Source organism: Sarcophilus harrisii, chromosome 4 (assembly GCF_902635505.1).
Source record: "Sarcophilus harrisii chromosome 4, mSarHar1.11, whole genome shotgun sequence".
NCBI lineage: Eukaryota > Metazoa > Chordata > Mammalia > Dasyuromorphia > Dasyuridae > Sarcophilus > Sarcophilus harrisii.
Genome location: NC_045429.1, coordinates 108,348,096 through 108,375,585, shown reverse-complemented (window position 1 = coordinate 108,375,585; position 27,490 = coordinate 108,348,096). Strand labels below are relative to the sequence as shown.

At 40.0% G+C, this 27,490-nt stretch overlaps 1 protein-coding gene across 11 annotated transcripts in view; it reads right to left on the bottom strand.

Moving 5' to 3' along the window:
* The window catches only part of VASH2 (vasohibin 2), a 43,966-nt gene extending 16,699 nt beyond the window's left edge, over nucleotides 1–27,267 (bottom strand). For 10 of the 11 annotated variants that reach the window (XR_004229368.1, XR_004229370.1, XR_004229371.1 and 7 more), the window contains exons 1-5: nucleotides 27,103–27,194; nucleotides 26,043–26,523; nucleotides 6,924–7,012; nucleotides 1,687–1,743; nucleotides 1,026–1,100 (exon numbers count right to left, since the gene is read on the bottom strand). Coding sequence is in view for 6 of the 11 variants with exons in the window: in XM_031937349.1 (XP_031793209.1) it covers nucleotides 1,026–1,100; nucleotides 1,687–1,743; nucleotides 6,924–7,012; nucleotides 26,043–26,318 (497 nt within the window). In the remaining 5 variants the exon portion in view is untranslated. Of the gene's footprint in view, nucleotides 1–1,025; nucleotides 1,101–1,686; nucleotides 1,744–6,923; nucleotides 7,013–26,042; nucleotides 26,524–27,102 lie in introns of all 11 variants that reach the window. The other variant, XM_031937347.1, reaches the window with a different exon arrangement.
* Between the last annotated feature and the right edge of the window lie 223 nt (nucleotides 27,268–27,490).

Sequence of the window (27,490 nt, the reverse complement as noted above, 5' to 3'; positions counted from 1 at the left end):
AATTGTTGAGGTACTACAAATACTGTCACCCTCTAAATTCAGCACCTTGAGGCAAAGTTCTGCTCATTGCTCCCTAGTTATGGCTCTGCCTCCTAGTATGAGGAGGAAGACACAGCAACTTGTACTATGAGGGCTTCCAGTCCAATGGCAAGGAAAGCATGACCTCTTCCTCCCTCTGCCCCACACTCCCTCATGAGACTTTCCTTAATGATTTCCTACAAATATATGCTACCCCATATGACTAGAAAATTAGTTATCCCTTCCACATTGTTTGGTAGGTCAGCATAAGAATTTAAATGGGAATTTTGGGGGGAGTTTTGTGGAAATTGCGGATGACTTATGAAGGCCAGCAGATGACTCAGAAAATGTTCAGAAACTCAAAAGCAGACAAAATATATGTATAGTATTGTATAATGTCATATTTTATTTTTTAATATCATAATAATTCAGACTTCTTCGGTATGAAGGGAGAGCCAAAATTTTTTATATGAATTTTCCAGATTATGGGAGGGTGAGGACAACTGTGTCCCTATCCCTTGTGATGTGGAAGGGATAACTTTACATTGGTAACTGGCCCAAACACTGGCCTAGATGATGAAGGATGCTAATGGAAATGGTCCAAGGAGCTAAGCACTCCTTTGGACTTGCTTTAGCTCAGGAGATTAAAGTCAAGAAAAACATTAGAAAAATTTAACACTCACCTCCAAGGGATGGGGGCAGGGAAGGCATGAGAACCGAATGAACTGATACATCTTTGCCTATGAAAGCATTTGTTAACTATGAAACACCATGCAAGTATAATACACTATATTATAATGACTGTTGCAAGGATTGTTCTACACCATTCAGGATGCCCATTGGCACATGATACATTATTATAGTATTTTATAGTTTTTTTTACAGCATTTTTAATAGTATTTATAGTTATTTTATTTTTTATTACCATGTTTGATGCCAGCATCTTTGGAGTTTGCTTTTTCTTGGTCTTTTTTTTTTTTTCTATAGATATACAAATAAAAGGATACATGCCCAGGATTACGGCTTCAAGACATTTGATAGGTAAAGATTCTCGAGTCATTTCTTTTGCTGTTTCCATCAACCTGTAGTGAAAAGAACCCCAAAGGATTGCAATATTCATTGCTTTAGCCAGACATTATGTCCTGGTTGGGGAGTCCTGCACTAGGAAGAGGGCTATATACAAAGGGACAAAGAAAGTTGTTTCCGACCTGCACACTTGACAGGAGCGTGCCTGGATATTTCTGAATCTGTATGCATCTTTAGCTCTTGCATTTAGTACTCTTAGATTTTATCCCTCCTGCACATGCAGTAAGGTCAGTAAGTTTTCTCAAGGCTTGCAAAGGAGCAATGGAAAGCTCCAAATAAATCCATGAATATTCTTTAAAAGCTCTGAGCCCTCCCAGAGTAGCCCCACCACTGCCTCATTCTTGGGCTGTGGTCGCAAACACAGTGGCTTTGAGTCTCTGAGTTGGAAGGGACCTTAGAGACCATCTCATCCAAACCCCTCATTTTAAAGCAGAGGAAATTCAGTCCCGAAGGTTACCCACACTCTAAGGTGCCTACTTTACAGTCTGGCAGATATCAGCATGGTTGAGTATAATGAAGACTGGTTGACTGTTTTAGAGAAAGAAAAAGGAGGGATGACCAGAGGTTGGAGATAGCACTTACCCACTCAGTGGTCTCGTTTTTCGAATTTCAAAGAACTGTGTCCCTGTGTGATTGTATCTGCGTAGGATCAATAAAGGGAAAATAACAGCAAGCCCCCAAAATTCCAACATCCCAAAGAATAAAACATCTTTCATTTCAACAAGGAAGCCTATTCATTCTACCACAAAAGAGAATAAGATAAACTGGGAAAAGGTGTTGATGCTTTTTAGGGTTGTCCAGTGGCTTCCAGTAGCCCCAGTCCTGACTTGGAGATCCTACATGATTATAAAATCACGTCAGGATTTAGTTAGGACAACTCCCCGTAAGCCACATCTGAACTGTGCTGAGTTAGTGTTGCCACTAGCTTCACACTTAGCACTAATTCCAAATCTAAGAAAATGCCTGAACCCTTTGAGGGCACCATTCTTTTGGTCTTTTTCTGTATCCCCAGCACTTAGTACAGCACCTAACACTTAGTAAATGCTTGTTGACTAATTGGCTGGTTACCTTGGTTACCCTAGGCAGCGAAAGACTGGCAGAATTATTCTGAAGAAAACAAATGTTCCTGACTGTGAGCTTATTGAGACTGGATTCTGTTCTTTCTCTCTCAGTAAACATAAGAAATCATTTGTGTTTTTCCTTTCTGCCAAAAAAAAGTCAAGAACAAGATGTGAGCCTACGAACAAACATTAATTACAACCACCTTGTGTTGGTTAGACTACATCTGACTGTGTTCACTTCTGGTCACCATATTTAGGAATGGTCTTTCTGAGCTTGAGAGATCCAGAGGAAGACTCTCAGGATAGAGAAGGACCTCAATCTCACACCATAACAAGGACTATTAAAGGAATTAGGGAAATTTCATTTGAGAAAAGATTTAGAGAGGTATATACAACTGTTGATTTTAAGTATTTCAAGAGCTATTGTGGGGGGAAAGGATTCACCTCATTACAAAATGGTCCTAAAAGACAAAACTTACTAAAAACTTTTTCTTTTAAAAACCCCCAAAGTAGTAATTGTTGGGAGGCAAATTTAGGATTAAAGTATATAAAAACTTCCTCACAATTACAATTATTAGGGAGTAGAATAGAAGGTATTGTGGAGTTCCCCTCACTGGAGGTCTTCAAGTAAAGACCAGATGCTGTGGGCAAAAACAAAGGACACATTGTGGAGGATAGTCCTGATTGTTTAACTATTGAGAGACAGTTTGGCTAATCAGAATAAGCCCTAGGCTTAGAGACAAGGGACCTGAGTTCAAACCCCATATTTTACTACTATATAACATTGGACAAGTCCTTTAGGCACTCTAGACTTCAGTTTCTTATCTGCAAAATGAGAAACTTTAAGGTGTTTCTCACTCTAAATCAATGATCTAATTCTATGAGATGGCCTCTAAGAGCCTTTTCAATTCTTTTATTATTCTTTTTTGCTGAGACATATTTATGAAAGCTGGTGTTTTTCTATACTAATGGCACCAGGAGCTGCTGAGAGTACTGGAAGTTCTTAATAGTAGGAAACTCTGGAAGTTCTTAACAGTAGGAAACTCTCCTGAAGACAATAAGGGAGTTACCCATCAGGAATCCATTAAGTTGCTGCTTATTCATGTTCTGCAGTCAGACAACTATCACTTGTTAAATACCTACTGTGCCAAGTACTGAGTTAAGCACTGGACCCCATTAGCACATGCTACGAAAAACTGGGGCAGTGCTTTTAGATGGGACTTCGGGTACATATGTCATACAATACAGATTTCTATCCTGTTATCGAATTATCATTGTGAAGCTGTTTGAGTGATGTAGATTCCTGGTGGTCTAAGTCAGTGGCTGTAACAGAGTTGTTAAGAAACCCCTTTAAATTGGCCGCAGGTTTTAGGAGTGAAAGAATTCACTCATTCCCAAATATTAGTTGCAAAATGAAAGTTTATTGTTAGATAGAAATCAGTTTAACCAGAGATTGACTTCTACAGTTGCAGATCTATGGAAAATGGAGTTTTGCCCTGAGAATGCGGTTCTCAGTGGATAAAAAGTCCTGGCAGCAAAGGGGACTGCCAAGGTCCATCTGAAAAAGACCTTCATTGATGGATATTTATTATATTGAGTGTCTTGGTAGGGGTTGGGACAGCCCGAACAGATCAGAACCAGTAGGGGTTGGGGTAGCCCAAGCAAGTCAGACCTAGTGGGGGCTGGGACAGCCCAGATCTCCTACTAGAATTCAAAGGGATGCTTTTTGACCAGAATTTGCTTCAATTGTGTCCTTCCTCATTTAGCACTGTTAAATGAGATAAGATTTCCTTAAAGCTAAGAATTCTAAACAAACTTTAATTCTCTATATAATATAAGGTTTCAGCTTCATGGACTCTAAGGTCCCTTCCATTGCTAAATAAATTATCTTATTATCTAAGATAAAGAAAATAAATTCTAAATATACTATCTGCACCACCCTAGGCAAGGCATTTAACTTCATGCCTCAGGCAACTCTCTGGAACACAAGTTTCAGAACAGGTGTTAATTTAACAGGAGAATTTCCTTAGTAAAAAGATCTACAGACAGAACCACAAAATAAAAATTACAGGTGAAGTGAGCTTCACGGAAATTCAATTTATAAAAATTCTTAGAAGGAACAATTAATTGAAGAGATTTGGATTATGAAAGAAATCTTCACTTTACTGAAGATTGATTTAATAGCAGGCTTTGCAAGGCAATTAAAAGATATTTTAGTATGCAAAAATCCCAGTCCACAAATCTCTTTGCAAGAAGTGTAAATAAAGCAAGGCACTCTCCCTTCTTAGTTCCTTTTCTTTTTTCATCAAAAGTCTTTGCTTAGGGAAAAGTCACCCATTATTCATTTTAGCTCAAAGCCCTCACCCCTGAATAAAATCTGGGTAGCCTTCCCTCCCAGTTTAAGGTCAGAAAAAGGCTCTGCTTAACACTATCAAATGTGGCACCTTGCTTTCCAATTACATTTCGTGAACATTATTATGGTTACAAAGTATGTGTGCATCTTATTAGATCCTTATATCAACCCTGTGATCTAGATAATTTGAGTATTATTACTCCTTTCCCCTCTGGGGAGGTCCTAGCATGGAAATTTCCTCCATCAGTGCAGATTAGCCAATTGTAATTTACTGGTTTTAGTGCTTTCAGAAAGCACCCAGAAGTGCTTATCCCCTTAATCAGCAGGCTCCCAGTCCATATTAATAAGGATATTGTAGAGTCTTCATGTAATTGTGGATCTAGCAATGAAAAGCACTGATTCATGAGACAGCCTGTTCCATTTCTGGACGTTTTTAATTGTTAGGAAGCTCTTCCTGATACTGAGGCAACATCTGCCTCTCACTGATTCCCATTCATTAGTTCTATTTCTCCTTTAGATCCAATCAAAATAAGTAGTCCTTTTTCCATAGAAGAGCCCTTCAAATAACTGAAGACAAATATTTTGTGTTTTCATATGCCTGCTCTTCCCAAAGCCAAATTCCTTCAATTAATCTTCCTAAAGCAAATTTCAGGTCCTCTTATGATCATGTCCTTTCTCTGGACACCCTCCAAAAATGTGGCACAATGTTGACATAATATCCCATATACAATCTGACAAGTATAAGAGTTCAGTGAGCACTCTGATTTTATCATTACAGAACCATAATGACATTAATTTTTCTGGTTTCTATAGCACCTGGACTTGAAATTAATTATTTAAAAACACATTTTCCCCCACATAAAATGCTGTTGATATAGATATCCCCAATTCTGTAATTCTGTATTTTATTTATTGAACCTAAGTACAGGAAGTTTGGGGGCAGGGAGGTGGTACAGTGGATAGTATTGGACTGGACTGGACTGGAATCAGAATGATTCAACTTCCTGAGTTCAAATCCAATCTCAGACTGTGCAACTCTGGAAATTATTTAATCTCTGCCTTAATCCACTAGAGAAGAAAATGGTGACCCATGCCAGTATCTTTGCCAAGAAAATCCTATAGGGGAGTCACAAAAAGTTGGAGTGGACTGAAGGACAGAACAAGAACATCAAACTGGTAAAATTTTGAGTACAGACCTGGTTAGAGTCTATATAGATGATATCATAGATCAGTTAAATTTTTAATTTCATCAGAAGTTTGGCCAGTAGGCAATGGTTATATTTTGGCCATAGCAGCTAACAAAACTGCCTATACAGATGTTAGAAAAACCTCAAATATCAACAGGGATAATAATAGGAGCTCACATTTATATAAGCACTTTGGGATTTGCAAAGCTCTTTACAAATATTGTCTCATTTGATATTACAACAATCCAGAGAGGTAGAGGCACTATTATTAGGTAGGTGCTATTATTATACTATTTTTACAGATAAGGAAATTGAGGCAGAGAGGAAGTTGCAATTGGCTGAAGCTGGATTTGAATTTAAGGTGTTCCTGAACACAGGATCAGTGCTCTAACCACTGTACCACTTAACTCTTTTTTGAGTACTGAAGTTACAACTTTCACCTAATTAAATATGGTCCACTGTTCCAGTCTATTGAGATCTTTTTGGTTCCTGTTTCTGTCACCTGACACATTAACCATCAGTCCAAACATTTTGTCATCTCTAAACTCCACAAACACATTACCTATGCCAAGATCCAAATCACCAATGAAATGAAAAGACCAGGGCCAAGGAAAGATCATTAGAGCAATTCTACTAGAGACCATTCCTAGGTTGACACTGTTCCTTGAATTACCATTATTTGCATATGGTTAGTTCTGAATTCACCTAAATCTTATCTGACTACATCTCTCCAAGAGACAGACTACATGTCAACTTCCTAAGGTAGGAATCTGAAGTACAGAGATGACTAGAATTTATATCTGACACTAAACATCTGCCATTCTGGGCTAATTTTTCCCCAATCCAAAAGACCCTCAAACTATAGAACTCCAGCTCCCTTCAGAGTTATCCATATCCTAAAGAAGAAGTCAGGTTAACCCCTTTTATAACTCTGAAGGCCAAAGAAGGGGCTAAGTAATAAATGATAGGGGCTATTGGCAGACCTAGAACAAAAGCAGAAGTTGAAAAAAGGGGAGATGAAGAAGAAAATCATGAATAAATACTTGGTTTCAATTATATTCTCTTTAAGTTTCAGTGGATCCAGTGAGAGGATCCATGAGCTTTCTTGGCTGACTTCACCATTTTCCATGAAGCCCTTCTTGAATGATCAGACAAGCTTTCACCCACTTCTCTTATCCCCTTACTCAGGAGGCTCACGGTCCAAGTTCATAAGGATACTGTAGAGTCTTCATGTAATTCTGGATCGCATGAAGCCATTCTGGGATTGACATGGATACCCTGTAGTTTGGAACTGGGGGCACTGAAGGCTGCAGAAAAGGAAAAAAATACAAAGCAAAAAATAGAAAAAAAAATTGTACCAAAGGACAACTCTCAAGCAAGAATTAGAAACTGGGAACTTGTGAAAGGTGAAAGAAGACCTTGCTGTGTTCTCTATTTCACCAAATAAGACTCAGGACTAGAGGTTATAGAGAATAGGAGAGGGTGTAGCATGCATGGGAGCCAAGATGGAAAGCTTGTGATGATATGCACTTGGGGAAACCAGTTGAGTGGATGTCAATAAAATCCACGGATGGATTTGGTCCAATGCCTCTGGAGGGAGTACATTTCATCTGCAGGTCTATCAACAAGGAAAGATCCCAGGCTCAGAGATAGGAGCACATAGATATGAATTCCCCAATAGCAAACTAAAGTACATACCTACACAGTAAAGTCCCAAGGCAAGATGTCCCAGGACTTGGTTTACCTCTGATCCCCATCCCAAAAGGGGAAAACGAGCGAAAGTTCTCCATAGGCCTGCTCAAGCCCTACTTCCTCCATGAAGCCCATCTATTTTAATTAATCAATAAGCATTTATTAATCACTTAACTATTTTATAACTCATATCAGTCCTCAGCATTCTTATTATCTTTATAGTCTTCAATATTCCATCTAACACCAGATTCCACATTTATCTGATCATAAAAAAGTTCTTAAAGGACACCTATTCCAACTCTAACTTTTTACAGCCAGAGAAACTGAGGCCCAGAGATGCTGAATACCTTGCCTAAGGTGATTGTCAGGTGAGATTTAGATCCAGGTTGTCTGACTTCAGAGCTAGCATTCTTTCCACTCTACCCCCAGTGCTTTGTCTTTGTTCTCTGACTACTTGGTATGCCTTAATGTCCTCTCCTAACAAGACTGTGAAATTCTTGAGGGCATGGACCATGCCTTACAATTTTTTTTCTATCTCCCAGAGCACCTAGGGATGGGACAGGACTGAGCCATCTGCTAGCGTTTGGAGGCTGCTGGGGAAGGTCTCCCTCCTCTTAAGTCATCCATCATCTTTTTGTTCTCTCATTCCAACAGAAGTTAAACAGGGTAGGAAAGTCCCTCTGGCTTCCCCTTTCATCTTATCACTGCCCTATCTGCCAATCCTCAGATCTCCTCCATTTCTTTGCCAGCTTGTATTTATTGAGTGTCTACATTTACACAGTCTCTATCCCAGGAAGCATAGGGAATAAGTACAGGAGAAGATAAAGCCTTCAGGGAATCTGAAATATAACCAGGGAGACAGGACACCCCCACACCCCCCCCCACATGTTCTATTCAGTCCAGTTCAGTTTGATGTAATTAACAGTCCAATATTCAGCAAAGCCTATATATGTATAGGACATAACAGGCAGCAAGATGAGGTCCTAACCCCAAATATGTCTGGAAGCAAGGAATGCCAGATAGGAAGGAGCTTAAAATCTTCCTGTTCTGTATTCTTCTGGGCGGTCTGCAACACTCAACTGCAAACCTCCCGGCTAGGCAGGAATATCTTTTGTGGTAAACTTGAAGCACCTGATAAAAGCTCAAATGAATGATGACTGTGATGTTGCTTGAGCACAATGGAACTGGCTGATTTCTGTGTGGGCAGGGAGGGAGAGAGAGAGAGAGGAAAAAGAGGCAGAAAGAGAGAAGGGGGATGAGAGAGAGACAAAGGGAGGGGGAAAGAAAGGGAGAGAAGAAAGGAGGGAGACAAAAGAGAAAAATGAGAAAGGAAGGAAGGAAGGAAGGAAGGAAGGAAGGAAGGAAGGAAGGAAGGAAGGAAGGAAGGAAAGAAAGAAAATAAGAGGAAAAAACTCAGTAAAAGCAAAAGGCATAAGATATTTTCCTCAGAGAAAAGCCACAATGAAAATAAAGTCTTTAGAGGACTCAATCCATAAAAACAGGAATAGGGCTAAAGACAGAACCTTTGATTGTATCAATATAAGAAAGCTTCCTCTACATGTGCATGTCAGCACCTTCTCTGCAATGTATATTGATAAAGAGTTTAGACTATTGAGAGGTTCAGTAATTTGACCAGAATCACAGTCAAGATGTATCAGAGCTAGGACTTGAACGCAGACTTTCCTGGCTTTCTAGCTACTATGTCAGGGTGCCTTTCCTCAAAGAAGGTAGAGATAAAAAATTCCCATTTTTGAGTGGAACTGAGGAATAAGTAGGAACATAACTAACAGTTTTAATGTCTGAGGCAGCTATTAAGAAAACTGCCTCAGATCAGCTTTACAAGACAAATGTAATAGGGGAAAGGGCATCATCTTGGGGTGGAGGTGAGGGGCATAGAGACCTCTCTTGGACATAGAGGAGAGCTCGGTCATTCTGTGGCAAGGTATCTGCCAATTTCCTATTTTAGCTAAAGATTTCTTGCTAACTGGTACAATGGAATGCTCTGCCATTTACAAATTAATCTTTACCACAATTAACCTTTCTGAGTTTCATTGGTAAAATGATGGGGGCAGACTTGATAACCTCTGTAATTCCTTCCAATTTGCTACTCCATGAACCTAAATGCAATTATTTCTATACTGGTGGAGTTCCACTATTGACTGAACTCTTAATTTTAGTGCTCTGGGATAAAGCCCTAATGGCCCCTCCCTAGTTCTGATTCTAAGAATAAGGCTCCTGTTGAAGTGATTCAGAGGTATCACTAGTCACAGATACCTTAAAAATCCATATGGTTAAGTCCAGCTCCCAGGCCACAGAATCATGGGGTCAGTCCCCTTTTGTCCAAAAGTCTTTAAACTTGAGGGGACAAAAGAACAAAACACTCATGCCTCCCAAGCTGATCTGGCATGTCTTTGTCCCCTTCCTGATTTTTACAAGAGATTCTTTTTCCATCTAATCCTTAGGCAAAGTGTGAAAGTAGATGAATTCTAGGGCTGAAGCCACAGTGAGTCTCCCAGGACTGCTTCCTTATTTATTCTCTTAAGAGAAGCAAGTGGCATAATAGAAATTAGTTTACCTTCTTTCTAACTTGAATTAGATATATGATTCAGGCAATTCAACAAGTATTTATTAAGCACCTACTATGTTCCAAGCTCTCTAATGGCCACTTAACCTACCAATTAAATTTAAGTGATAGAATGAGTTAAAGGAACTAGTACTGTTAGAAGAAAAGATTCAAGGGAAACATGATAAGCACCTTCAAGTATATAAAAAGCTGCCCCATGGGAAAAGGAATAAACTTTTTTGAACCCAGAAAGCACTATGAGAAGTAATGGTTGAAAATTGTAAAGAGGTAAATTTATATTAAATGTGATGAAAAAACTCTCTAACAAATGGAGCTATCAAAAAATTGAATGGATTGTTTTTCCATTCACTTAACCTCTGGTATAACAATTCTTGTACTATCCACTCCATAGAGAACCTGTTGGTTCTCTGGATGGATTGGATTGGACACAGATTGGAGTGGGCGTGATTTGGAGTGGCAATGGTTTTGATTGAAGATGGACTAAAGTGGGGATAGATTGGATTGAGGATGGATTAAATTGAGGATGAATTGGAGTGGGAATGGAATGGATTAAGAATAATTTTGAATAGTGTTAGAAAAGTGAGGATGGAGTGGATTGGGAATGGACTAGAATGGGAATGGATTGGAGTGAAGAGAAACTTCTGACAAAGAGGCTAACCAGCAGGATATTACAGTAATCCAGGCGTGAGATAATGACAATGACACCTGTATAAGCTTAGAGAAGATTTTTGTAGGAGATAATGGAAGGCAGAAACAAGAATTGGCAATAGACTGAATACATGAACTGAGTATTAAGGAAGAACTGATGATGACATTAAGAATATGAATGGGGATGACTGAGAGGATGGTGATGCTCTCCATAGTAAAATGAAAATATGGAAGAAATTGGGGGTAAAGTGGGGAGATGGGAAAGATGAAATAAGGATTAATTTGGAAGAAATAAAAAGACTGTTTTACAACATTGAGGGCCCACTTGAAGTTGAATAACATGAATTCATAGTATTCATTTGTAATGGTTGTGAAATTTCCTCATTTCAAGGCCAAGAAACCAGTATCTGATTTATCTTGATTCTTGCCTTGAAGTAGTATGTGAAGGGAACCATTAGAAATAAATTAAGACCAACTGGGAGTACCCTAAGGGAAGGAAATCTATTTTCTCTCTAAGACTGTGAACTTCCTAGAGTATGGCAGGCATGAATTCATCTCACTCAGCACCAAAGAGTATACACAATGAAATCCTGATTACAGTGGATAACTGACTAATAACCGAGATTGACCCTTTCCAAAAGCCTAACCAGAACCTGGCAATAACTGAGAGGGGATGGAATTAAGAAAAATGAAGGGACTCTGGAAAAGTCCTTTTAAAGGAAATTCTAAAGGTTTAATGGGATTAGAAAACTCCAGAATTGGAAGGGACTTCAGAGCTTCCATAAATGCACAAAAATTCTTCTTTAATACAAGCAACAGGTGGTCATGCAGCTCTTGTTCAAAGTAAGTTTTCCAATGAGGGAAAACAGTCCATTCGATTTTCAGATGGCTTCATTTGTTAGAGAGTTTTTTCATCATGTTTAATATACATTTACTTCTTTACAATTTTCAACCATTACCTCTCATAGTGCTTTCTGGGTTCAAAAATAGTTTATTCCTTTTCCCATGGGACAGCTTGTCACATACTTGAAGATGCTTATCATGTTTCCCTTGAATCTTTTCTTCTAACACTACTTTTCCTTTAACTCATCCCTTAGTCTACTCTTGCAGGGCACTGAATGAAAAGTGACATGGGTGAGAGTTTTTCAAACAGATCTCAATGCTTCTATAATCAGCCTGGCCTCAAGTTTTCACTTATGATAGTGAAGAAATTAGGACCAGAAATCAGATATCTATCCCATACCCTATCCTGCTCCATACCATCCATCAGTCCAGTAATTTAAAAATGAACAACAAATAACCCATACATATACCATCTTTTTGCACACCCCACTTTTACACACACACACACACATAGAGAGAGAGAGAGAGAGAGAGAGAGAGAGAGAGAGAGAGAGAGAGAGAGATTGGAACATGTTTTATAATAGAGCAGACCTCACATATGGCTCACCCTCAATAATCAGTGAGATTTCAAGATTTCATCAACTCTTACCTTAACCAATCCACCACATTTTACCTCTTTCTCAGGGATAACAATAAAATCAATATTACCTTTGCCACTATGGAAAAGATGACAATCTACTATCTGTGTGACTCTGAGCAAGTTGCTCAATCTCTCTCAGCCTCAGTTCTTTCATCTGTTACATGGGGATAATAATAGCCTTTATCTTAGAGGGTTGTTGGGAGGACAAAAGCAGGTAACATATAAAAAGCACTTTGCAAACCTTTAAAACTGTAGTCATTATTATCATTATTACTCTATGGCTCTACTCAAAATATTTGTGATTCTATTATAGAATAGAATAAATATAGAGGCAAAAGCTCCCTTCTCTGATTACTCTTCATCCTTCCTCATACTTATCCATATTAATTCCATTCTTCCAATGTGCCTATTTCACTCTTTCTTTCTATTTCAGATACTGTGATTCATTCTCTCTCTTCTCTCTCTCTCTCTCTCTCTCTCTTTCACAGGTACTGTGATTCAGGTACTATTTACTCTTCTTAGCCTCAATTTCCTAATCTACAAATCTATAAAATGGGGTTAACCACACAGAATAGTTGTGAAGATTGGTGGATAGAGTGTTAATCCTGGAGTCAGGAAGATCTAAATTCAAATTTGGCCTCAGATACATACTAGCTGTGTGATCCTAGACAAATCAACTAGCTTCTCAATTTCCCCATCTATGTAATGGAGATAATAATAGCAGCTACCCCAAAGGGTTGTTATAACAATCAAATAAGATTAGTAATTTTGGAGCACAACACCATGACTGATACTATAATATATATATATATACGTATGTATGTATATATCAAGAGCTATATAAATGCTATCATTATTGTTATTATCGTGTATAGTGTATCTATGTTTCTGTGTATGTGCAGCATGTATATATATGCACACATACTTATATATCATTTAACAAACTTTAAAGCACTTTGTAACAAAGTTACAATGGTAACTATTATTATTTTAATGTGTGCTCTGAAACTCACTTTCTATTGTTGGCAACAACCCATCACATTAGATTGATGCTCTCTCCCTGGAAATTGCAAAATATAGATAGATAGATAGAGATAGATCATTTATTGGGCCTGGATCCATTCTCCTGGCTTCTCTTCCCGTTCCTCTGTCTGCCTCCACCCACCAAAATCATCATTTCCTGTACAACACATCAGGACTTGCACAGAGAGTGGGCAGGGACCATTCTTTATCCTATCATGTATAGAGTATAGTCCAATTACTATTTAGCTTCATGTACTTGGGACCTAAGTGCATCAACTCAAACTTCAGCCCATTACAGGCACATTTCTTCCACATGCAATGTAAACTCTTTAGAGAGAGGGATTATTTTATTTTTTGTAGTGCTTGGCACATAATAGGTACTTAAAATCTTGTTGAATTGAATTTCATAAACTATGGAAAATGTATCTATAGGAAGGAAGAAGAGTAAAAAACTTGCTTTGGGCCAACATATTCTATTCTGTTGGGTAGATTAATGCTTCTTGTTGACGTATCTATTTCAAAAACTTCACACATGGCAGGGCCTTTGGTGAGGGTGGTGGAGAGACATGACAGAAGAGCTGAATTATCTCATCTCAATACAATTTACACTGACATCTGGAACAACAGGCTGGAGTTCAGATGCAGGACTAAGTTCTCAATTAGCGTTGGAAGATTCCCAGGGTGAAGGGGCAGGACTATTTTAGGAACAGCTGTCTCACCCTTGCTGGGAGAATATGACTAATTGTGTCCCTTTCCCTCACGGAGAGCTAACTCCCACTACAAGTGATTCCCTCTTTGACTCTCCCTCTCACAAAGGAGAGGATTTCACAAGCCAACCCATTCCTGAAAGGTTCTTTTCCTGGCTTGCTGATTGGTGCCCTTCATAATCAGAAAAAGACATTAGAATTTTCATTAATACTCTTGTGTGTTTCTGTCTCTGTCTCTCTCTCTGTCTTTCTTTCTCTCTCTCTCTCTCTCTCTCCTCTTTCTGAAGTTGGAGGCTGGGGGTGAAAACGGAATAGAGGAGAGGCTGATGGAGGCAAGAAGAAGGGAAAAGTCTCTGTTTCAATGATCAGAAAGATAGGAAATAAAACCCTTAGCCCATAAGAAGACACAATGGTGGTCATTGATGTTTTCGTTAGTCTTCTATTCATTGAGGAGTGAAGAGAAATCAGAGATAGCAACTTGCTCTGGTGTCCTGTCCCGACCCCCATGACTAGCCTGGACTTAATGCTGAGGAGCCCAGCTGGTGTACAGTCTTATTTCTAGACAGTAGAAGGCTCTGGCAATGAAATCATTATCAGCTTGGGAGCTTAGTGACTAAGTTAACAAAAACAACAACAAGCATTTTTATAGTGCTTCAAAGTTTGCAAAGTACTTTATCTTCATTATCTCATTTAAACTTTGAACCATCCCTACATATTACAAATAAATGTGCCATCATTCTGGGGTGTAAAGGTGGCATTTTAGGGAGATATTTAAAGAGAAGGAAGAGTGACTCTTATGGTCAGTGACTCTAAAATCGGCTACAAGTCTTTTGGGAAAGAAATGGAGTAGCTCTGAAGCAAGTAGCTGACTCAAGTGAGCCTTCAGGACACAGTGCAGCTATATCTGGTCAGTAATCCAAGAAATATTGCTTTTCCAATGTCTGGAGAATGAGGATGAGGAAAATTTCAGTGTAATATGGTTTTGTGTTCTTAATAATAATGGTAGCTCCCATTTATGTGGCATCTACTATTGCCAAGCAATGTGCTAAACACTTTACAATTATTGTCTAATTTGATTCTAACAACAGCTCTAGGAGGTAGATGCTATCATTAGTCTCTTTTTATAGTTAAAGAAACTGACAAAGAGATTAAATGACTAAAGTGACACAGCTAATAACTATCTGAGGCTGGATTTGCACTCAGATCTCTCTTGACTCCAGGCCCACTCTACCTATTTTGTCATTTAGCTGCCTAAATATCTTATGTGTCATAATCATACCTGGGACCAGCCAAGGGTATCTATAATGACATAGTAATTCAGGCACAGTGTGGACTGAATATAAATGAATGAAAAAGTATTTATTAAGCACCTACCATGTGGGAGACACTGTTCTAGTTGTTCTAGATGTACAAACACAAAAGTAAAGCAATTCTTGCCCCCAGAGAACTTATATTTTAACAAAGATAGATGATACATTTAGTTAGGGTAGGTAAGGAAATTTGGATCTGGGGAGTCACAGGGAAAGTTATTGGAACCCTAAATGGTGATTGTGATGGTAGCATCAATTTGGTTACTGTTCCTAGAGCAAGAAATGGAAAAGGGTGAGGACAGAATGCTATAGGAGTAGTCAAAACTTCACATGGAAAGAAGGGTAAGATGGATTCATGGACAGATGGAGCTGATGGATGGATGGATGGATGCAGCCAATGAATAGAAGGATAGAGTGAATGCATGGATGGATGGATGGAGCCAATGAATGGGATGTGAAGCATGATTTGTGACTGGTATAGATACAATGAATGGATTAAGTGAGTTTGTACTCATCATTTTTATGAAAATGATAGAAGATTCTGCTGCCCTGTACTTCTAGCAGCATATTTTTTTAAATTTATTTTTTTATTTTTTAATAATTATAACTTTTTATTGGCAGAACCCATGCCTAGGTAATTTTTTACAACATTATCCCTGGTACTCACTTCTGGTCCAACTTTTTCCCTCCCTCCCTCCACCCCCTCCCCAGGATGGCAAGCAGTCCTATACATGTTAAATATGTCACAGTATATCCTAGATACAATATATGTGTGCAGAACCAAACAGTTCTCTTGTTTTCTAGCAGCATATTTGAGAGATATTACACTACCTACTTCTCAGGAATAGCATGGAGATACAATGTAAGAGTACTTTATGAAGATAAGTTATATTTCTCCAAGTAGTTATTATTATTATTCCCTAAGTTCAGAATTAGGGGAGAGAGGGAAGCTCTCTGTCAGAAACTGAGAGAAGAAGCAGGGTTGAATTCCAATGAGATGATGTTCAGAGGGCAAAAAGCCATTTTCTTCCAACCAGAGAGGAGCCCGGTGCACTCTTGTCCTAAAAGTCATTGAGAAAGGGATGTTTGAGGGCTTAACTTAATTGGTCCTAATAATAGCTGTTTCCCTATCACATTCTCTTCCTCTGTGACTGAGTAGTTCTTCATTGCAGATGATCTTTCCAGGCTGCAGCAGTCAAATGCAAATTGAAATTGGTATCCAGATTGCCTGGTTCCTTTCCCCTTACATGACCCCATGCTATTATAATACTAAATAGACACAAATTTAAATAGAAATGGGGTTCCTTAATCTGTACATAAGGAGCCCTTTGAGTCACATATTGACTTAGTTTTAAAATGTAATATTATCTATGTTTCACTGTATTTTTATTTATTTTGTTAAACATTTCTCAAATACATTTTAATCTGGTTCAGGCTGTATTCGAGACTTTTGTGGCCCACATTTGATCCTCTGACTACATGTGGTACTTCTGCCCTAGGACATACAGTCCTGCCTGGAAATGCCCTATCATACCACAACATCTCTACTCTGCAAATTTGTGCTCAAGACCTGGGAACGAGATTGGGAGTCAGGGAGTATGGTCAGGAAGGTCTGTAGAACAAGGCACAAACAAGCATATGGGGAGAGTTCCAATCCTTCAGTCTAGGCAAACACAAACTGACCTGTTAGGAGAATATAAGGAAAAATTATCTCAAAGTTAAATGGTGTGTGAACATAATGGCTCAATAATGGTGGACAAGACCTTTAGAAGCTGGCATTCTTTAAAAAGAGTAAAGAAAGCAAAGTCTTTCTCATCTTGAGAAAGAAAACAAGAGACAAGGAAGAAGAGGCATCTCTGAAAGCCCGGGAGGGCAGCTGAAGAATGTCCACTGTGACCACATGCTCATTTTAGACAAAGCTTCTGGCCCCAGGGCAGTCAGGAATCTGAGCGTCTGACAAAGATAATCTGCTAGCAACTGGAACTAGTGTCACCACAAGTGCTGGCAGAAACAGGGCCAAACCAAAGAAGCAACTGAGTAACAGGGAGAGGTTAAAAGAATGGGGGGTAGTGGCAAAGAGATTGAAGAAAGGGAGGAAGAATGAGCTGACTACCACAAATTGACTGCAAAGCTCTCTCTCCACTCCTACCCAGGCAGACCTCATCCCTTCAAAAAATATGAATAATCTTTCAATGTGCTCATCAGTCCTATTAATTCCATAATGTCCTGAAGGAGGGCAGTTATGGTCCAGATAATCTTGCCTTGGACAAATCTGTTCTGAAGGACTGTGTTCATTCAGTTCTAAGGATCACATTTTAATAAAACTATTGGTAAATTGAAGAGCATCTAGCTTGTCCAGGAGATAACTAAGGTGATGGCAAGGTTAGGAATCACATATGAGAACTGTTCAAAAGAACTAGAGATAGTCGAGGATAGAGATACTTAAGCTGTTGGAGGCTGGGGAACTGGGAGTGGAGAAGGAAAGAACTCTTCAAGTATTTGAAGGATGGCACGAGACAGAGGAATTAGGCTTGTTCTGCTCAGTCCCAAGAGTGGTGGCTGATGAGAATTTTAGCTCAAGATAAGGAAAAACTTCCAGATAATTAGAGGTGCCCCAAAGTGGAATAGTTTGGAAATAGTGAGTTTCTTCTTGCCAGAAGTGTCTAAATGGAAATGGGATGACCATTTTATAGAATAAACTTCTATTAGACTAACTCTAGTTTCTCCACCTATGATAACAGAGAGAATTTTGATTCTGTGATTCATTCATTTATCCATTCAACAAACTTCATGCTAAGTTCTGAGGATATGAAGATATCTAAGACATAGACCTTACCCTCAAGGAGCTTACAGTTTAATAGAGGGAATTCCATGCACACTAGTAACTATGCAAAATGTAAGCAATGTGCTATCAGAAAACTGAGGAAAGAGAAATCATTTTCATTTATGGGAAAGGAGAGGTCATGAAGAGCATAGCACCTAAGGTGATTTTTGAAGGAAGGAAAAGACATTAAAATCTAGATGGAAAGGATATCTATTCCAGGCAAAGCAATGAAATGAATATGTGAATAAATGAATGAAAATATATATTAAGTACTTAAGGTTCATCAAGCATTGTGTTAAGTACTAGAAATATAAATAGAAAAGTCAAACAGTTCTAATTTACCATCTAATTGGGGAAGACACCACACAGAAGAAGGCTCCACTAAAGAGCAAATTGACGAACTTGTGAGTCCTAATATAGGGCAGATGGCAAGGTCCAAGGGTTCCTGGGGCACTGTTAAGTCAGATGATATTATCTGGGAGACTAAATGGCATAGTGACAAAGCAGATGGTAAAGGCAAATTGTATTCCATCTTATAGGAAGGCACGTAGTTAAGAGTTGATGATTCCCAGTTCATCTAATCAGTATGGGTAGCCAAGTCCAAGCAGCAAGGGGGCTGAGGTTGAGGGGCCTGGCTTACCATCTTTGGAGAGAGAAGAGTGAGCCAGAGGGTTGGAATAGTTAGGACTGGTAGAGGATGGGAAGTCAGTGCCAACATCCAGCTAATGTGGGAGAGGGATGAAAGGGAAAGAATCATTGACCAGAGAGTCAGGAAAAGCTTTGCACACTGGCTGCTCTTGCTAGATTCTCAGGATGGGTTGTGGACCTGGCAGTACAAGAAAGCTGGGGAAGTCATTCAAGTTCTCACTGCTCAAGGCAACTTTGTATAACTAGGAAGAGCCAAATTGAATTGGTACAGCCAAATTGAATTGGTACAGAGAGCTTCCTCACCAGGGATTTTGCTATATCAGTGAAATCACAAGTCCAGCCCCTATCCTTGTAATCACTGAAGCCATGGGAATGCAAATAATCCCCGAGAGAGAAAATGGAGAGAAGAAAAGAGGACTAAGAGCAGATCTCCACCTGTAAAGGGAAGAAAGGAAAACAAGAAACTAGCAAGGTAGATAGAAAAGGTTTAATGAGAGAGTGAGGAGAACTATGTCATAGCAATCAATATCGCAGAAGCCATGGGAAGAAGAGACATCTAGAAGGAGCAGATGGTTCAGCGTCACATGCCACAGAGAAGTCAAGGAGGAACGAAGGGAGGTTAGATCTCAGATCTCATTTAATCTGAGATCCTATGACTCTGGTCATTTAGAATTTTAAGTAAGAAATCAAGGGGAAATTTTAGGTTCAGAACTATTTTCCCAGCTTGGTAGAAACTAGTGTGTAGCCTGAGAGAAACAGGTCAGTGTCTCGCTGATTCATGGGGATATACCCAGTAAGGAACAACCCAACCCCAGACTGCAGCCAAGTCTTGTCCTCCCTGTTCTTTACTTGTCAGGCTCCTGCCAAAAAGCAGGCAAATGTATTTTCCAATGCCCCCAAATGGTCTTTAATAGACAAAGACTTTTTTTCTGAGCCAACAGTATTGATTAAACTGCTAGGTCTGGAAGTGGAGAAGAGGAAACTGATCTTAAATTGCATTAACCGGAAATATAGTATTCAGGTCATGATATATGTAATGGTCCCACCAGTCAGACCCCATCTTGAGTATTGTGTTCAGTTTGGGGATTTCATTTTCAAAAGAAAAAAGCCAGGCCTTCAGTGCTCCATCATGGCATAGATATGACCATGAGAGCTTGAAGATTATGCAGAAAAAGGACAAACTCTTGTAGTTCTTACCAAGCTGGAAAGGTTGCAAGGATGGGCCCGCAAAGGTCTCTATTTGTCTGTCCTTTAAGGACTAGCCTTGCTAACGTTAGAGAGGCCAGAAGGTTGCATGTAAACTTATGAATTGTTTGAACCATAGAAAGTCAGGAAATTATCTATCTAAAGTTAGGCACAGGGAGGAAACAACTTTTTATGATGGAGTAAAGACACACAACAAATTAATCATGGCTAAGTGGTGTGGTGGACTAGAGTCAGGAAAATCTGAGTCCAAATTTAACTTCAGACACTTACTAGCTATGGGACCCTTTTGCCTGTTTGCCTCAGTTTTCTCATATACAAAAATGGAACTGGAGAAGGACATGGCAAACCACTCCAGTATCTTTGCCAAGAAAATTTCACTGGGGTCACAAATAGTTAGACACGACTAAAATGACTGAACAACAAGAAGAAGTAATGAAAAATTTGATTACCTCCAGAGGAAAGAAAATAGGGTAGTAAGGGCATCTAGAAACTCCATCATGCAAGAGGCATTGGAGGAACCGGGGATGATTAGAAGGAAATTAGGGTATAAATTATAATATATAAGAGCTGTAAAGAACTTTAGAAACCATTTAGTCAAAGCTTTACATTTTACAGAAGAGGCCTAAAGATCTTAAGCTACCAGCTTAAGGTTATGGAGTTAAAAATAGCTGACATTTCCATAGCTCTTTACATACATTATCTCCTTCCATCCTCAAAATAACTCTAAGACAGAATACTAATATTATCCTCATTTTTATATTAGAGGAAACTGAGAATTAGATAGGCTAAGTGGCATAGAGTGAGTCCTGGAGCTAGTAACTAGCAAGGCTGGTTAAAGATAGATCTGGCTTTAATGCCTGTGAGATTTTTCTTGTATATCATTGGGGCAAAACTCAATAGATTGGGGGCACCTAAACCCTCCATGAGATCCTTGCATGTTCACATATTTCTTTTTTTTAAAAAATACATCAATACACCAAAATCTGATGGGAACTACATTTTAATTTAGTTTAGGCAGCGCTCCAGAGTACTATGGGATCTGTGTTTGCCATCTCTGCTATAGGGCACTGCCTAATTAAGTGAAGCTAAGTACCCAGGTGGAGAAGGACTGGTGGGTTTCATGTCAGAGAACCTAGATTTAAACCCCAACTTCGTTAACAATTCCCTGGATGATCTCTGCCAAAGTCACTACTTCTTTGGACTTCCGGTTCCTCACTTGTCAAGTGAATGGGCTAGACTGAAGTCCTTGGAGCTCAAATCTGTGATCCTGACTCTTAGCTTGCTACTTTTCCCACTTACTACATTGAATAAAATGTCTTCATTTGTATCCCTGTGCTAAAAAAAAAAAAAGAAAAAAAGAGGTGTCAGACACTGCCTGCATGCAGTCCTGATTGTGGCTAGAACCTAATGGGTTATTGGAAAATATTTAACAAATTGAAGATACAATAGAACATAGATAATGTTAATTTGTGGATTTCCTAAGTCAATATGTGACCTTCAAGATAATTTAGTGGCCCTTTCCTATTTGAGTTTCACATTTGCTCTAGAAATATAATTATAACTGTCAAATTTCATAACTGGAAGGGTCCAATAGAGATCATCTGCTCAACCATTCAATTGAATCAAGGGCCAACTTTTCCATTCACTGTGCTAATGCTAGGGATACAAAGTCACAAGTGAAACAATGAAGCTTACATTCTATTAGGAGAGATTACATGAGCACATGAAATTATTTGCAAAATATATGAAAAGCAAACAAGGTAATTTGTTGGATGTGGGGGAAGAAAGAAGGGAAACAATAAACATTTCTTAAGCACCTACTATGTGCCAGACACAGTTTTCAAGACTTTACAAATATGCTATTTGATTGTCACAACAACCCTGAAAGGTTGGTGATTTTACAATTAAGTAAACTGTGGCAAACAGAGATTAAGGGTTCATACAACCAGTAAAAGTCTGAGACTAGGGTGGATAAGGGAAGGAAGTTATTAGCAGGGAAGGAAGTCAGGAGTGGGTCTCATTTAGGAGGTGTCATTTGAACTGAATTTTGAAGGAAACTAAAGATACCAAGAGATGGGGAGAAGAGGGAAGCATTCCAGCCATGGGGTGGGAGAGGTAACAAGAATACAGTGTGACAAGAAATGAAATGTTGCACAAACAGGTTAATTTGGCCCATGAAGGAGAATAATACTCAATACATAAGACTGTAGAGGTAGGCTGACACTATTCTGTGAAGGATTTTAAATTCTAGACTGAAATGTTTGTGTTTCATCCTAGAGACAAAAGAGAGCCACTGAAGGTGAGTAACAAGACCTGTGACTTAGGAAGGTTGTTTTGGCAGCCTGATTTGAGAGGAAAGAGATGGGAAGCAAGTAAACCAGCTGAGAGGCTGTTGCAATTGCCCAGAAAAGAGATGAGGAGATCTAGAACTAGATAATGACTGTTAATGGAGAAGAAGTGACAGATGATATAAAGGTAGAATGGATAAAAATTGACAGGTGTCTGAGGATGTAAAGAAAGAAAGAATTGAGGACAATCCTGAATGCTTGATGGTGTTCTCAGCAGAAGAAAGGAAGCTTGGAGGAGAAAAAATGAGCCACTGTGTTTGAGACATGGTGAATTTGTGATTATTCCAGTATATCCAGGTAGAAACGTCCACTAGACAGTTGCTTTTGGATAAATGGAGCTCAGGAGAAAGATTTGAATGAATTCTATAGATACAGGAATCCTCTCCATATAGAATCAGGGATGGGAAATTTCTGGTCTGTGGGTTGTATAGGGTCCATAAAAAACATTTAGTAAAGCAATTGCAGATGATGATGAGCTAGCTAGAAGATAGGTACAACAACCTCCCCTGCTCAAGTTCTATAAGTTGATAACTTTGTATGGTCCATGAATGGTGTTATAAATATCCAACTGGCCCTTGGCAGAAAAAAAGGTTCCTCACCCTTGATACAGATCATTAAACTGATGGGAACAGCTGAGGTCTTCAAAAGAGTGTATTTCTAGAGAGAATAAAAAAGAGCCTGGAATACAAACTTGGGTACAAATACCTTTTGGGAAAGAGGAGATGAATGATGACCTAGCTAAGGAAACTGAGTCAGAGCAGCCAAAGATGTTAGGAGAATTAGGAGAGTAGTGTGTTGGACAGTCAATAAGCATTTATTAAGCACTTGCTATGTTCCAGGCACTGTGGGAAGTCCCCACAGTGGGGACACAAGGAAAGGTAAAAGCTATGTAAAAACAAGACATAGGATAAAAAAAAAAATAGAGGCAGTCTCAGAGGGCAGACATGAAGATTAAAGAGAACTGTAGAAGGTGGAATTTTAGCTGGGATTTGAAGGAAATCAGGCAGTAGAGATAAGAATAAAGAGATTAACAGTCATGGGGGATGAGAAGTGAAGATTTAGAGATTTGGCAGATGGAGTATCTTGGGTAAGGAACAGCAAAGAAATCATTGAATTGTAAAGTATAAAGAGTGTTAAGATTAAAGAAGCCTATGTTATGAAGACCTTTATAAGCCAAGCAGAGGGTTTTATATTTGATCCTGAAAGTGATAGTAAGCCACTAGGGCCTGCATTTTGGAAGATCAATTTGACAGCTAGGTGGCAGATGGACTGGAGATTAGTGGAACCAATGAATGGAAGTTCCCTAGAACCATATTTTGTGAAATATATAAACTATGTGTTTATATACATAAAATACATGCAAAGTAATATAAGATATGAGTTTTCTAACAGCTCAACTTTGCTTAAGGCACAAGAAGTTCTTCTCATTGCCTCTATAAGAGAATATAAAATCCTTAACTTAGCATTTAAGGAAACTCCAATTTAGATTTCCACACTCATATCATATTAGTCAGCTTCCCCTGTATGCATGTTCCTGCTGATCTGAACTACCAAATTGTTCTCTGACTTCCCATAGACATTCTCCCTAACTGGAACCCACTTCTTCCTCATCCCCACCTGACTTTCAGATGCCACCTTTTTCAGGTAGCCACTTTAGATCTCCCAAGTTAAAAGTCTTTCCCTTTCCCTAATGTTCTTAAGACAATGTCCCTTGTCTATAACAGATCTCCTTGCTCTTACCATAATTTTTGTGTTGTATATGTCCTTGTTTACATACATGTCTACATATACTTTGTCTATATCCATGTCATGATCCTTCCAGTAGAATGTAAACTATTTGAGGACAAAAACTTGTCCATTTTTATCTTTGTCTCCTCAGCACTTAATGGAATGCCATAGTCTGAAGAATTAAAGTTGTCAGCTGTACATAAGACAATGGAGAGGAATAGGACAGACATATATTGGTAGAAATGTCTTACTGAAGAAATTGTACACAAGAGACAGCAAAAAAAAAAAAAAAAAACAATAGATAAGTGTATTATAAGAAAGGTAGAATTGAATAGGTTACATAAAGAGAGTGATGGTCAGTGTTAAATTTGATGACTTCCATCCAATTTAAAAAATCCTAGCATGTATAATGGACCTCTCAGTGGAGGATTTATGGGAGGACATGTAAAAGAATTTCTTGGGATCACAAAGCATAGATGGATTGCAATCTCAATTGTTGGAAGGAATATTCACATTGATAAGATCATAAATCTATCAAAATATTGGAATATCATAGGATCATAGATTTAGAGCTAAAAGAAACCTTATTGGCTATCTAATACAATCCCCTAATTTTACAAATGAGGAAACTGAGGACAATAAGAGATTAAGTGATTTGTGCAAGATTGCATAGCCATTTAGTGGCAGAGCTGGGCAGAACCCAGTTCTTCAGTGTCCAGCACACATCAGGCACTCAAGTTGAATCAAATTGGCCACCAGAGTTAAACATCATCATTAACTACTGAACAGTGGAACAAAAACAGGGCTGTCTTTGAAATAGTGTACTCCCCATTACTAGAAGGTATTCAATCTGTCAATAATGCTATTAGAGTGAAATAACCTGGATTCTAAGATTCTTTCCAAAGGTTCGGAACTTAATGAATCCTAGAACCAAACTCTAGGCTTATTCTAGTGGTAGTGTCCTTTCGTGCTAGGAGATTAGACACAGCAAACACTACCAATCACGCCTTAAACCTTACTCAGGCTCTGTAGGAATAAACAGTATACACTGAAGGAGGAGGGAAGAGAAGGAGGGGATAATCTGATATACTCATAAAGCAATCCCACTTCAGTCATTTGCTTCCTTTCACCCAAGGTTGCGCCAATACTATTCTCTTACAAGTGGTTTAGTATTACTAGGGCATCACCAGGCCACTTCAGATCTCTGGTCTCTGACATGCCCATTCAGTCACCTTTCATCTAATCTGTATACAATTTGTATTTATCTCACATGTTGCCTTCTTCTTATCCTGCTTCGGCCAATAGGTGAGCTCCTCGAAAGCAAGGAGTGTTTTTACTTTTCTTTGAATGCTTAGTATAAAACCTGACATGTAGTATTTAATAAATGTTTGTTAGTCCATTGATCTTCAGATTTTTTTGCAGGCATTTTCCCCACCTCACTCTGTCCCCCCCTAGCCAATAAAAATACATCCTGGTATTTACTGAAAAATCTATTTATCTACAGTCCAAATCCTAGTGAAGCCACAGCTTCATTCCAGATTACCCAGAAGAGCTAGGAAGATGAGGGTTGCTCTTTTCTAATTTCCAGGGTGAATGCCACTGTCATGCAAAATTGGCACTAAGCATAGAAATGATTCACGCTGGGGAAACCTGACTGAGTGACTACAAATTCATTCATCTCCTGCTAAATCATTTGCAAGAGGGAGGAAAGAAGGACGAATAGCAGTAGGGCTGTCTCCCTTGGGGAGAGGGGGGCGCTCTGTGTTATTGGCTTAGGAGGTATTGAGTGGTGTCCATAGTTTATTAGCTCTCGTAGTGGACGGGGGAGGGGAAAATGTAAGTGGGGAGTGAATGTCCATGCTAAAGAAGATAGCTCCTGCTCAAGGCACAAGCACGCTCAGACATAGTCTTTCCGGAACTGGAATCCCTGATCAGAAAGCCTCTTTTCTTCCATGTCTTTTCCCAGTTCTACAGCTTCCATGACACCCATGCCAGTGAGTGTAAGGTGGGGGCGGGGAGAGGGGTAACGGTGGAGGGGAGGTGTCATAAAGAGAAAAAAAACCATCTCGAAAGGTTTCAGACCGATCCAGTCAGTTGGGGAGGGAGAGGGGAGAGGGAGTGAGCAAGGTTACTTACTTTTGCCAGGAAGACTGCATTCCTGATGGACCCCACCATTTCTCCTCCCTTGGGGTGTACCTTTGCCACGTGCATCCACATCCGTTCCCAGGTGTGGGTGTCAATCGGGAAGCCGCTCTTGTTGACATGGAAGAGCACCCCTCCTTCTTTGTCTTCCTCCTCCGACCCCCCATTGTTGGCGAGGCACACAGATCGTACGTGAGTGCTCCTGGACCGCATTCCTTTGCCACTCTTGGCGTGGGGGCAGTGGTGAGCGCTGGATGTGGAGCCAGTCATGGTGGGGTGGAAGGAAGGTTGGGGGAAAATGTGGGGAGAAGTGAGAGAGTGAGCACCCTCGGGGAATGTCTGGTCACCGGGATCAGCGCCCCATAAATAAGGAAGCTTTCTCCATTGCACTCTTGGCTGCCGCAGGAAGCAGGCAAAGGAGAGACTACTATTAACAGAGAGATGGCAGCTGGACCTCTTCTCTTAGGGACTGTGCCTAAAATCAGCAGAGACAGAAGAGACATACCGTCAAGTGGAGAAGGAGGCGAAGGGTAGATTTGTTTTGTCAGGGGGGCGGGGGCTGTACTATGCTCGGCGTCCTCGCGCTGGGTCCAAGCATCCTTGCATTTTCAAAAAGCTGACAGCCGGAGGGGGCGGGGAAAAGGGAGAGACTTGAACACAACCTCCCCTGCATCACCGAGAGGGTCCGCTCCACAATCGAGACAATGCACCGCGCCCCCTTTCCCCGCCACACACAGGTGGACAGATAGATAGATCGGGACAGAGACGCAGGTAGACGGGAAAGGACAGGAAAAATAAAGGCAGTCACGGAAAGTGAATGAGGGACATCCCGGGAGTCCAAGTGCACGGTTTCAAACCCCACTGCGAGCCCAGATGCTGCCAACCGCGAAGCCAAGGCAACAGCACGTGAGCGCCCCGGACCGTAGAGCAGAGGCTCGGCAGTGTCGGACAACCCCCCCCTTTTCTCCCAACGACCCTCCCCAGTTCTTGCAGGTGAAGTGAACGGACAGTCTACGGTTGTAGCAGCGAATCCCTCCCCGCCCCACCCCCTTACCTCCCAATTCCAACGCAGGAGGCTCGGAGGGACTGATGGAGTGGAGAAGGGAGACGCTCCGGCCTCTTTAAGCTCTTACCTCCGGGCAGTGGGGGTTCATTGCAGCAAAGACTCTCCGGGCGGCTGGGGCTGTTGCTGCAGCTGCTGCTGCTGCGGCCGTCGTTTCATTCCATGTTCCATTATCGAATGTTATTTTGTGACATATAACCATGTCACCGGGCCGCCGCCGATGTTCCGAATGTGCCCATTGGCCCGCGCAACAAAGAGGGGCGGATCCCCGGTCCACAGCTCTACAACCGGACGCTTCGGGGTACTCTTATTGGCTCAGGGAGATCCCCGGGAGGGAGGGAGAGACAGAAAGAGAGCCGGGCCTCCACGCGAAATTGGA